General features: G+C 41.9%; 1 protein-coding gene across 2 annotated transcripts in view; it reads left to right on the top strand.

Annotated features, from left to right (window-relative positions):
* Positions 1 to 13,653, top strand: part of frem1a (Fras1 related extracellular matrix 1a) — a 410,320-nt gene that overhangs the window by 182,709 nt on the left and 213,958 nt on the right. For both annotated transcript variants that reach the window (XM_087996893.1, XM_043714338.2), the window contains exon 12: positions 9,490 to 9,580. In XM_087996893.1, coding sequence (XP_087853019.1) covers positions 9,490 to 9,580 — 91 coding nt within the window. The remainder of the gene's footprint in view (positions 1 to 9,489; positions 9,581 to 13,653) is intronic.

The raw sequence follows: 13,653 nt of genomic DNA, 5'->3' as shown, positions 1-13,653 counted from the left end.
TCCGGGTGCTCCGGTTTCCTCCCACAGTCCAAAGATGTGCAGGTCAGGTGAATTGGTCATGCTAAATTGCCCGTAGTGTTAGGTAAGGGGTAAATGTAGGGGTATGGGTGGGTTGCGCTTCGGCCGGTTGGTGTGGACTTGTTGGGCCGAAGGGCCTGTTTCCACACTGTAATGTAATGTAATCTAATCTAATCTACTTGTGAGATCAAGAATTTATCAATCTCTGCCTTGAAGATATTTAGCGTCCCAGCCTCCACTGGCAATGAATTCAACAGGCCCACTGTGCCCTGGCTAAATGTCTCCTCATTTCCATTTAAATTGACCCCCTCTAATTCTAAGGCTGTGCCCATGGGTCCTAATCTCCCTGCCTAACGGAAAACATTCCCAGCATCTACCCTTTCTAAGCCATGCATTATCTTTTAAGTTTCTATTAGATCTCCCTCAACCTTCTAAACTCTAATGAACACAATCCCAGGATCCTCAGCCATTCATCATATGTTAGGCCTAATGTACGTAGGATGAATTTGGAGAATTTGGACATTCAGACATGTGGAAAAGTCAGTGAATGTCTGATTATGACCAGGAAGATATACCCTTTCTCCATAACCCTTGATTACTCTTCTAATCCAAGAATGATTCAATACAAGTTTTCAAACTTTTTAAGGATTTTTTTTATAAGAAGATGTTATTTCAGGTGACAGGAGGGTTAACTGCACTGGTTTAAAGTGTTTGTCCTTAGAAGCAAATGGAAGATTCAGATTCTTTACATGCGGAGGTCTGTAATGATCTGGGATGTAGTGTGTGAAAGGGAAGTGAGTCAGATTCAATAGAGTGAAGATTTATTGAAAAGGGGTGCAAGGGATAGGCCAAATAATTATATATTGGTCAAGCTGATCTCAGTGATATGCAAAATACTAGAATAAATACTCGAAAATAGGATTAGTGTTACTTTTGAAAAACAAAATTAATCAGAGATATCAGCATGGTTTTGTCAATGAAGTACATGTCTTCAAAATTAATTGCATTTTTTGAGATAACAAAAAAGAATGATTAGTCTAGTACAGTGAATGTTGCCTACACAGATTTCAATGAGGTATTTGACAAGTCCCAAATAGCAGACTGGACAGAAAGTTAAAGCCTACGAGATATTGGGCAATACCGAACACAGAATTATGATAAAAATGGCACAGGCACCCTTCAGCCACTATTTCTGTGCTGACCATAATGTCATTCTAAACTAATCCCATCTGCATGCCCACGGTGTATATCTCTCTACTCCCTGTATGAACATGTATCTGTCTAAATGCTTCATAAATATTGCTATTATTGGATCTAGAAGATTTCACATGTTGCTACAGCATTCTTTATTTTCTTCATTTGGAATTCTGTTCTATGCAGTTTACAAAGATGCTTTGGAACAGTAATTATGGCTTGAGGAAAATGTTTTGAAGTGGCCTGAGGCCAGACGAGACTGTCTGTGTGTCTCATAGGTATTGTTGAAAATGTTCCCAAGCAATCTGAACTAGTGTCTTTCCACTTGTGTTAATGTCCTGGGTGCAAATGCAACTGGTTGTCCTTGGTGGCAAAATTCCTTCAGTGGAGTAAAACCTCTTTAGAACTTTATTTAGATCCTTTGGGTCAATGCTGATTCACATTGTTTCACTGTTACTATGCTGCTAATCCATTCTTACTTGATTACTCCCTTCTTTTCCAACTCTCCCATGTTGTCATTTAGGCTGGCCTTGCTACAACTTGTTTCAGCAAATGCTGAATTGGTCTTACATTCTAACTTACTTCTCCCAGAAGATACTGCTACCTTTTCAACAAGTCACTGTACACCTCTAGGCTCTGACCTGACAATGCCTTGCCTGCATCATATTGCAAATATCTGTTGGCATATTGAGGGTTACCAATGTGAGCATTAAACTTGATCCATCTGAGATGATGAGATATTGCTTGCTGTCTATAATCTGAAACTCCTGTTGTAGTGGTCTTACATAGTAATCTGTCCTCTTGGCACAAGTATAGTTCCATCATATATCCTGAATGCAAAATGAGAACAAAGTAAATTTGAGGAAAAATAAATCTTTATCACATAGCAAGTTATGATGAGTTAGATCAAAATTGGCTCAGTGACAAGAGGGTAATGGTGGACAGATGTTTTATGAATGGAAAGTGGTTTTCCAGTGGCATTCTACAGGGCTCAATGTTAGTTCCCTTGTTGTTTGTGGTGTTTATTCATGAAGTACAATTGAGAAATTTGCAGCCAACACAAAAATTTCCAGATTGTTGACAGTAAAGATTGTCAACTGCAGGATGATATTAATAGTTTGAATGAGTGGGTAGAAAAACGGCAAATGAAGTTCAGTGCAGACACATGTGGGCTGATGCACTGGAGAACGCAAACAAAGCAAAGAAATGTGCTAGATGGGTTTCCTCTATGCCTTCAGCAAGCACCGTTCCCTTCGACAGACCTTAGTTTGCGCACTCTCTCCACTGACATCCCCCCCCCCACCAATGAACCCCCAGGTACCTTCTCCTGCAACCGGAAAAGATGTAAAACCTGCCAGTACAGCACACCCCTCACCTCCATCCAAGGCCCCAAACAGTTCTTCCAGGAGAGACAGAGGTTCACCTGTCTCTCTTCCAACCTACCTTACTGCATTAGGAGCTCCCGATGTGGTCTTCTCTACATCGGGGAAACTGAATGTAAACTCAGGGAACGGTTTACCGAGCATCGCAGCCGAGTCCGCAGGGGCCAACTGGACCTCCCAGTCTCCGCCCATTTCAAGTGCCCTATCCACTCCCTTTCTGACATGACCATCCTTGGCCTCCTCCATTGCCAAAAAGAACCACAGCACAAATTGGAGGAACACCACCTCATCTTCCACCTGGGCAACCTACGGTGGCACAGTGGTTAGCTCTGCTGCCTCACAGCGCCAGAGACCCGGGTTCAATTCCCGCCTCAGGCGACTGACTGTGTGGAGTTTGCACGTTCTCCCCGTGTCTGCGTGGGTTTCCTCCGGGTGCTCCGGTTTCCTCCCACAATCCAAAGATGTGCAGGTCAGGTGAATTGGCCATGCTAAATTGCCCGTAGTGTTAGGTAAGGGGTAAATGTAGGGGTATGGGTGGGTTACGCTTCGGCAGGTCGGTGTGGACTTGTTGGGCCGAAGGGCCTGTTTCCACACTGTAATCTAATCTAATCTAAAAAATCTAATCTACAGCCCAGAGGACTCAACATTGAATTCTCCAATTTCAAATAACCTCCCTTCCTATCCCCCAACTCCCTTCCCAGCCCCTCCCCCTCTCTTCCACTGCTTCCTGCCATCAGCTGGATTCATTCCTCCCATTGACCAATCAGGTTGTACCCTTTACCTGTCTTCACCTATCCTCACTTCACCAGCCTGCCCCGGCCTTTATCTGCAGTTCCTGCCATACCCATCCCCAGTCCTGACTGTCGACCTCTCCACCTCCTGATGTTGCCTGGCTTGCTGTGTTCTTCCTCCTATCTGTCTATTTTGGATTCCAGCATCTGCAGTTTTTTTTTGGTCTCTAACCTAGTTTATTCAGCCAGCACTGATATGATGGGCTGATAGGCTTCTTTCTGTGGTGTAACCTTTCCACATTTTTTGAGTTGTCTTCAAAGTTGGAAAAGAGAAAGCATCGAGACAAGCAACAGAACAGGAGTTTCTGCCATCAGATAGAGGAGTGGGCCACTGGACAAAGCATATAATCACTGTGGATATTGCTCAAATGTTCCTTGCACATCAAATTAATAGAGGAGCAATGAAAGATGTACCTTTGTTTCATGAAGGGATCTGGCCAAGGACTGTGCTAGCTGCTGCAGTTACAGCTTGAATTTTGCCTGAGCATGTGTCAAAGTCACTATAGGTATAAATTTTATGTTCCAGGCTCTTCCAAGACTATTGCCTGATGACATTAATAATTTACCACTCTCCCTTTGATTACTCAGCAGCTCTGAGAAGTGGGATTCCTGCCTCTAGGGGTCCTTGATCTCTGAGAAGGCCCATCTCTGGCCACCTAGGTACCCAACAGCTGCTTAGAACAATGACCATCTTCAAATGTGTTAGTGCAAGGCTCTCACAAACTCTCTAGCCTGTAGGCAAAACTGACATTTCCTGATTAAATTCTGTCCATTCCCTTAACTATTCTTCATCAGCAGTATGGCCTCTTTATTGGTTACAATATTTCAGGAATCTTGCTCTTCTCTTAGTTTAAAGTGAGTCCATTCCCTTTTCATCCAGCTGGTTTGCAAGTATCCTATAGGTCTATGTCCAACAGCTTAGAAACAGCTATAAATTTTTCATTGCTGCTTTTATTTTGAGCAGTTCATCATGATATCAGCATGATCAGGGAATGTAGTCAATGCTTAACTGACATAAGAGGAAAACCCATCCAATGCTTCTTCCCCACCTCTTCATTCTCCTGAAGTATCCACCGAAGAATGAGATCAAAGTCAAAAATGGAAGAGCACCATGTGTTTGGGAGCTCTTTGACCATCGGAGGTCTCCTTGAAATGGTGCAGGTTTTTTTTTCACAGTCTTGACAGTTCTTTCTATCAGCATACATGGTTAGTTGGCAAGGAGCCAAGTATACAGTGATAACCAACCTCTGGTGCAGTAGAGTGGGTCACATGGTGAATGCTGCTGACTGCTATATGACATATAGCAGGTAGACATTTCACCTGCTGCCAAGCTGGAAAGAATCTCCCAACTTGTTTTGTGTATGTTCACATTTAGAAAATGGTATTTCTTCTGGCTGCGGTAATCTCTGGATCCTGTAGAGCCACTGGCATATCTCTATCCATTAACAAGCATCTGGCAACCTGAAAATCACATTGCCGCCTCTCCTATTCCACTTGCTCAGAGAAGTTAGAATGCCTTCTGCCCTGGTGTGCAGTGTCAATGACCACTTTTTGCTTGTTATAACCCAAAGGTTTTCACTGGTATGTAGATTGAGAGCCCAGTGATCTTCCAGCCACTGGCAGTGCCATCCTTGACCTGCTATTTTGCAGCTGTAGGTGTAGCTGTGGGCAATTTACCATTCTGTCTCTGATTGGTCAGCAGTTCCTGAAAGGTGGGATTCCTGTCTTTCTTTTCCCTGGGAAGGCTGAAGTTCTGAGATCAGTTTTTGGTGAAATGGACAAGCCCCAGAATTTGTGCTTGGCTGAGGAAGAGGTATGAGTTGTGTTCCCTGATGATTCAAGGTGGTACAGTCTGCTACTGAGACCCATCCTCCCCATCCTCCCCATCCTCCTTCTCCCCTTTTACACAGCCTCCCCTGAAAACTGTATGTGCTCCAAGTATCTGTTGCGTTGCAGTCCAGGAAGGTCAGCTGACATTATTTTAAAAAGGCTTTCTCCTGATAGGCCTCCAAATTACCTTGACCTCCTTACTAAACTCCATCAGAATTTAAATTAAAAGAACTTCAGATTCTGGAAATCGGACACAAAATCAGAAATTCCTGGAAAAGCTCAGCAGTTCTGTCAGCATGTGTGGAAAGAAAGTCCAGTGACCCTTCTTCAGATTGGAGATGGATTGAGGAAATTCGAGGCAGATGGGGTTTAATGGGATGTAAGGAATGAGCTTTGTTCGAATCATTGTCATAGATTGTTCAGCACTGAAACAGACCATTTAGTCCAAATCAGCCATGTCAACTAAATACTAAATTAACCCAGCTCCATTTACCAGCATTTGGCCCATATCCCTGTAAACCCTTCCTACTCATGTACCCATCCAGAGGTCTTTTAAATTTTGGAATTGTACCAGTCTCCATTATTTCCTCTGGTAGCTCATTCCATGCACATACTACCCTCTCTGTGAAAAACTTGCCCCTTAATTTCCTTTTAAATTTTTCCTCTCTGACCTTAAACCTATGGCCTCTAGTTTTGGACTCCCTTACCTTCGGTATTCACCCTATCTATGCCCCTCGTGATTTTATAAACATCGAAAAGGTACTCCTTAGCCTCTGATGCTCCATGGTAAATACCCCTAGCCTATTCAGCCTGTCCCTATAGCTCAAACTCTCCAATCCTGGCAAATCTTTCAAATTTAACAACATTCTTCCTATAGCAGGGAAATTAGAATTGAATGCGATATTCCAAACATAATCTAACAAATGTCTTGTACAGCCACAAAGTGACATCTCAACTCCTATATTCAAAGTGCTGACTGATAAAGCATGCATTCCAAGTGCTTTTTTACTACTGTGTCTACCTGTAACTCCACTTTCAAGTAACTATATACCTTCAGCCTAAGATCTCTTTGATCGGCAACATTCCCGAGGACCCTACCATTATGTCTGTATGTTCTGCCCTGATTTGCCTTGCCAAAATGTAACATCTCATATTTATCAAAATTAAACTCCATTTGCTACTCTTCGGCTCATTGGCCCATCAGATTGAGGCCCTACTGTACTCTAAGATCATCTTCTTCATTGTCCACCACACCATCAATTTTTGTGTCATCTGTAAACTTACTAACTAGGCCTCCTCACATCAAAGTGATTTATATAAATGACAAAAAGCAGTGGAGCCATCAATCTTTGTGGCACACACCAGTACAGGATTCCAATCTGATAAACAACCTTCTATCACCACCAAAATCTGTCTCCTATCTTAAAGTCAATTTTGTATTCAAATTGCTAGCTCTTCCTAGATTCCACATGATTTTACCTTGCTGACCAGTGCACTATGCAGAACCTTGCCAATTGCCTTTGTGAAGTCCATATAGACAGTATCCTTCACTCTGTCTTCATCAATCTTCTTTGTAACTTCTTCAAAAGACTCAAACAAGTTAGTGAGACATGATTTCCCATGCACAAAGCCATTTGACTATCTCTAATCAGTCCTTGCCTTTCCAAATATATGTAAATCCTGTCTCTCAGAATTCCCTCCAATAACTTACCCACCACTGATGTCAGGCTCACCGGTCTATAGTTCCATGACTTTTCCTTGCTACCTTTCTTAAGTAATGGCACCACATTAGCCACTCTCCAGTCTTCTGGCACTTCAACCATGGCTATCAATGACTCAAATATCTGAACAAGGGGCCCACCAATATCTTCTCTAGCTTCCCAAGTAAGTTCTGGGATACACCTAATCAGGTCCCAAGGATTTATCCACCTTTATGCGATTTAAGATGTCCAGCACCACCTTCTCTGTAATATAAAGACATTTTTCAAAATATCACTATTTATTTCTCCTCATTCTCTAGCCTCCATATCCTCCTCCTTGAACCATTGCAGTAGTCAAGGCACTCTTAAATATTGCTAGATAAGAAGATCCAGAATATTTCATCACAGAATAATGAAATATTAGAAACCATTTGACTCTGAGGGAACCTTGGAGGTGATATTGCTGCACACATCTGGCAAGTTGAGAATATTTCATTCCACTTCTTCCATCTATTATCATTTAATCTGGGCTGAAAGAATTCAGGACACCTAATGGCATAAGGTAACAGGCCATTATATATTGATGGACAGTTACTTGGGTTTGATTTGTAAGGTCTTTGAGAGAAAGTGAGGGCTTATGCCCGAAACGTCAATTCTCCTGTTCCTTGGATGCTGCCTGACCTGCTGTGCTTTTCCAGCAACACATTTTCAGCTTTGATTTGTAAGGTGACAGCAATCAGTGGGAGGTGAGTTTTGTGGGGTGTAGTTAACTGGGAGAAAGTGAGGACTGCAGATGCTGGAGACCAGAGTTGAAAAATGTGGTGCTGGATAAACACAGCAGGCCAAGCAGCATCCGAGGAGCAGGAGGATAAGCCCTTCAGGCTTAAGCCCTTCTTCAGGAATGAGGCTGGTGTGCCAAGCGGGTTGAGATAAAAGGTAGGGGGGAGGGAATTTGGAGGAGGGTCACTGGGAATACGATAGGTGGAAGGAGGTGAGGGTGAGGGTGATAGGCCGGAGAGGGGGTGGGGGCGGAGAGGTCGGGAAGACGATTGCAGGTCAAGAGGGGTTGGGACTGAGATAAGGTGGGGGGAGGGGAAATGAGGAAGCTGGAGAAATCTACATTCATCCCGTATAGTTGGAGGGTTCCTAGGCGGAAGATGAGGCTCTCTTCCTCCAGGCGTCGTGTGGTCAGGGTCTAGCGATGGAGGAGGCCAAGGACCTGCATGTCCTTGGTAGAGTGGGAGGAGGAGTTAAAGTGTTCAGCCACGGGGCGGTTCGGTTGGTTGGTGCGGGTGTCCCAGAGGTGTTCCCTGAAACATTCCGCAAGTAGGCGGCCTGTCTCCCCAATGTAGAGGAGACCACATCGGGTGCAGCGGATCAGTAAATGATGTGTGTGGAGGTGCAGGTGATTTTGCGATGGATATGGAAGGATCCATTGGGGCCTTGGAGGGAGGTGAGGGGGGAGGTGTGGGCACAAGTTTTGAGCTTCTTGCGGTTGCAGGAGAAGGTGCCGGGAGTAGAGGTTCGGGTTGGTAGGGGGTGTGGACCTGACGAGGGAGTTGGGGAGGGAGTGGTCTCTCCGGAACGCTGATAGGGGTGGGGAGGGAAATATATCCCTGGTGGTGGGGTCTGTTTGGAGGTGGCGGAAATGATGGAGGATGGTACGATGTATCCGGAGGTTGGTGGGGTGGAAGGTGAGGACCAGTGGGGTTCTGTCCTGGTGGCGATTGGAGGGGCGGGGTTCAAGGGCAGAGGTGCTGGAAGTGGAGGAGATGCGGTGGAGGGCATCATCGACCACTGTGAACTGTAGTTAACTGGTACAAGGTTCTTAAAGCATCATCTTGAACTCTCTTTAATGACAATTTCACAACAGAAGAACCCTGAAACATTGTAGGAAATTTGAGAATTCTGAATGTTACATGCAAAATACCAAGCCCCTGATGAGTTCTGAAAGCTCTGGCACAAATGTGTTTATTATGGTTGTATCTCTGTCATTATTGAAAAGAAAATAATGGTCATAATAGAACATACAACATCAAACATTACAGTGCAGTACAGGCCCTTCAGCCCTCGATGTTGTGTCGACCTGTGGAACCAATCTATCTTACACTTTTCCATTTTCATTCATATGTTTATCCAATGACCATTTAAATGCCCTTAAATTTGGCAAGTCTACTACTGTTGCAGGCAGTACGTTCCACACTGTACTATTCTCTGAGTAAAGAAACTACCTCTGACATCTGTCCTATATCAATCATCCCTCAATTTAAAGCTATATCTCCTCATGCCAGCTATCACCATCCAAGGAAAAAGGCTCTCACTGTCTACTCTACCTAATCCTCTGATTATCTTATATGCCTCAATTATATGTCTCATCTGTAATGTTAGTGATATTTGCTATTCCAATAGAAGAGTGAATTACATTTCTTCTTTTAGTTTTGCATTTATAAGAAACAAAATTTTGTGGTTGTTTGTATTAAAACATGTTGTGAATCTGAAAATTGAATAATGATGTATAAGCTTTTATTATTAGGAACTTTTAAGGTCTAATTGTGTCTCTCTTTCTCTGTTGAGCCTGTCGGATGCTGGGAAACTGTTTTTGACAGACAGCATGAAGAAATTGACGAAAAAGTCTAATGTCCCAATGCTGAGATCATTCACACAGGTATTTATAATTTCTTATTCTCTATGTCAGTAAGTTTGGAATATCATGAAATAGGAACCAGAAAAGTGGTTTAATCCATTCAGATCAGTTTTTCCTAAAGGTAGTCTTGCAAAAAAGAAAGCACTGAACTATTTAAAAGACTAATTATTAGTCTTTGATAAAATATCTGTATAATTTATAATGTGTAGAAGGCCATTCAGTCTACTAAAGCCTCTGCTTGCTCTTTGAAAGACTTGTCCAATTAATTACATTCCACAATTAGTTTCCCCGAAGCTTTGCAAATTACTTCTTCAAGTACATGTCTAATTCCTGACTAATATTAATAATAATTGACTCTGCTTACAGACTGTTACAAGCATGTATTCCAGATTATAATGATTTCTAAGGAAAATGTTTCAACTTTATTGTATTATTAGGTGTGGAGAAAATGAGGTCTGCAGATGCTGGAGATCAGAGCTGAAAATGTGTTGCTGGAACAGCGCAGCAGGTCAGGCAGCATCCAGGGAACAGGAGAATCGACGTTTCGGGCATAAGCCCTTCCTCCTCTCCTGAGGAAGGGCTTATGCCCGAAACGTTGATTCTCCTGTTCCCTGGATGCTGCCTGACCTGCTGCGCTGTTCCAGCAACACATTTTCAGCTGTATTATTAGGTGTGTTCTTTGTTGTGGGATATGTTTGCTACCACCATTCTCTTACAAGTCCCACCCTAGTGTGATAGAAGAAAGTTATTTGGATGTCTCAGAAAAAAAGTTTCATGCTTTCAAAAAGAAGCAGTTTATTGTTTATTGGCTGCTGCATACACGTCACACTGATATGACTTATGTCCAAAATGTCAACTGTCCTGCTCCTCGGATGCTGTCCGAACTGCTGTGCTTTTCTGGTACCACACTTTTTCACTATTATCTCCAGAATCTTCAGTCCTCACTTTCTCCTAGATGCTGATATTGTAAGCATTGTTACAAAGACTGAGGAAGACAAGGCAACTCTTTGAGATCCTAAGACATTCCCCACCAAGTCCATATGGCATCATTATTGTTTGAGGCATGCAAGACAGTCCTCAGTATTAACTTTTCAGATTTTTGCACCTTTAAGCAATACATATCGGTTGACAAAATGTGAAATGAAGAAAAAGCTTTTTCTACAACAATGTTTAAGATTTGGGTTGTTCTACTTTTGGGTTCTCTTGAGTACTCAAGAGTTGGTATCGACTTGGTGGGTTGAATAATCTATTTATTGTATAATCGTTGACTCTAATTTGATGTCATTTCTTGTTTGAGAGTTATCTTTAATTGGTATTCTTTTGCTTGTCCACATTCTGCAAATTCACAAAGTTTCTCTTCAGTTATTCTATATAAAATTATACACGTTACAGTCAGTGTATTTCCTTAATTCTCTCCTTATAAATGAAATCTTTCAGGTCTGCCACTATTTTAGGAACACTTCATTTACTGTTCAACATCACTCTAAGCACTGTTTTGTAAATGTTTAGCATAACTTTGTTTGGACTCGATGTCTTTATTTATAAAGTTTTTGGTTTGTTTAGATCTCAAGTATTAAACGCCAAGTGATAACGTTTCTCTTTAGTACATTAATCTGCAAAGTGTGCAGGGAAGGGTGTCATAATTCAGGATGTATTAATCATTTTGAAAATTTAATACTGCAAATTATATTTATTGGGAGACCAAGTATATCATTGGAAATACTAAATTACAACATGAATATTTGATTTCCACATTCAAATGAAAGTAAAATAAAAATATTTCAACAATTTGTATCAAGCCACATCTCACTAATTTTGCCTTTGAATAGATTTAACAAATACATATGTGAAAAGAGTCAGCTGTTTATTCCACATCAGAAAATGATGATGCTATGCTATCTATTTGTAGTTATATCATAAAGATAGTTGTGGAGTAGTTGGTCATCTCTTAGAAAGTCACATGGTAAGACCACTTCTGCGAGTGACGAGCACCTCTGAACTGAAGAAGATATTTACATCTTTAACATGTTGCTGCTGCTGCTTGTAGCCCCTCCTGCCAGGAGATTTGCTTTCATGGTTTTCCACACTTGTCTATCTTGTGCCATCCTCATATTCAGTGTCGCCTGTCTATTGTTCTGTGACATCCATTTTCATGTATGCCAAGTTCAACCATTCTTTTTTGCTGCCTCCACTTTGCCCTCCAGGAGAGACCTCTGTAGCTTTTCTGCCATGATCAAACGACTTAACAATTGTCATTTTATTATCGAAATGATTTTTGCTCTTGCTATTTCAAACTCATCCTTGTTTGTTTTTTGGTCCATATATGGAATTTAAGAACATTTGTTAGTATCTACATCTCAAAGGCCTCCATTTTCATTCCCAGATCTTTACCTATTTTCTAGATTTCTGTGGCATACGAAAATGCAGAGAGAATGTTGCATTGTTTGAGTTGTCCCTTTTCACGATCTTGAGTTTTCTTATTAACAAAGAACAGTACAGCTCAGAAACAGGTCTCTCAACCCCCAAATGTGTATTGATACACAACACCTTTTTAAAATAAAGACCTTTTCCTGTTTACAGTCCATGTCCCTCTATTCCCTGACTCTTAAATGTTGTTATTGGAACTGCTTGTGCAGCACATTCCAGGCACTTATCACCTTCTATGTTAAAAAGAACTTGCCTTAAACTTCCCCCTTTTACCTTAAACCTATGTCCCTGAGCAACTGACATTTCTTCCCTGAGAAAAAGACTTCAACTATCTATCCAATCCATGCTTCTCATAATTTTGTCAACCGCTAATGGGTTGTCCTTCACCATTCAAGTGAAAACAAATTGAATTTTTCCAGGTTCTCCTTCTAGTTAATACCTTCTAAGCCAGGTAACATCCTAGTAAACCTTTTCTGTACCATCTCCAAAGCCTCCATCTCCTTTTGGTCCTGTCGCAAAATTCCAAATGTAGTCATGTTAAAGTTCTATACAGCTGCAACATGACTTGATAATTTTTATACTCTTTTATGTTCTGACAGATGAAGGCAAGCATACCATATGCCTTCTTAACAACATTATCCACTTGCGTTGCCACTTTCAAGAAACTACATAGAACATTACAGTGCCGTATAGACCCTTCCACCCTCGATGTTGCGCCAACCTCTGAAACCAATCTGAAGCCCATGTAAACTACATTATTCCATTCTCGTACATATGCTTATCCAATGACTACTTAAATGCCTTTGAAGTTGGCTAGTCTACTACTGTTGCAGGCATTGCGTTCCACACCCCTACTATTATCTGAGTCAAGAAACTACCTCTGACATCTGTCCTATATCTATCACCCCTCAATTTAAAGCTATTCCCCCTCGTGCTAGCCATTGCCATCCTAGGAAAAAGGCTCTCACTGTCCATCCAATCTAACCCTCTGATTATCTTTTATGTCTCAATTAAGTAACCTCTCAACCTTCTCTCTAACAAAAACAGCCTCAAGTCCCTCAGCCTTTCCTCGTAAGACCTTCCTTCCATACCAGGCCACATTGCAGTAAATCTTCTCTGAATCCTTTCCAAAGCTTCCACATCCTTCCTAAAATGCAGTGACCAGAACTGCACACAATACTCCAAGTGCAGCCGCACCAGTGTTTTGTACAGTTGTAGCATAACCTCATGGTTCAGAAACTCAATCTCTCTGCCAATAAAAGCTAACACACCATATGCCTCCTTAACAACCCTATCAACTTGGGTGGTAACTTTCAAGGACCAACTTTCATGTACATGGACACCGAGATTTCTCTGCTCATCTACACTACCAAGAATCTTACCATTAGCCCAGTACTCTGTTATGCTTGTTACTCCTTGCAAAGTGAGTCACCTCACACTTTTCTGCATTAAACTCCATTTGCCACTTCTCAGCCCAGCTGTGCAGTTTATCTATGTCTAGACTTGATGAATTGGCCATGCTAAGTTACCCATAGAGATCAGGGATGTATAGGTTAGCTGTATTGGTTAGGGGTAAATATAAGGTAGGGGAATGGGTTTGGGTGGGTTACTCTTCGGAGGGGCTGTGTGAACTTGTTGAGCCAAAGGGCCTGCCTCCACACTGTAGG

This window comes from Chiloscyllium plagiosum, unplaced genomic scaffold (genome assembly GCF_037043375.1).
Source record: "Chiloscyllium plagiosum isolate Xiang-an unplaced genomic scaffold, Cpla_swu_hap1 HiC_scaffold_2, whole genome shotgun sequence".
In the NCBI taxonomy this organism is placed as follows: Eukaryota; Metazoa; Chordata; class Chondrichthyes; order Orectolobiformes; family Hemiscylliidae; genus Chiloscyllium; species Chiloscyllium plagiosum.
This window is presented reverse-complemented; position numbering and strand designations above follow the sequence as displayed.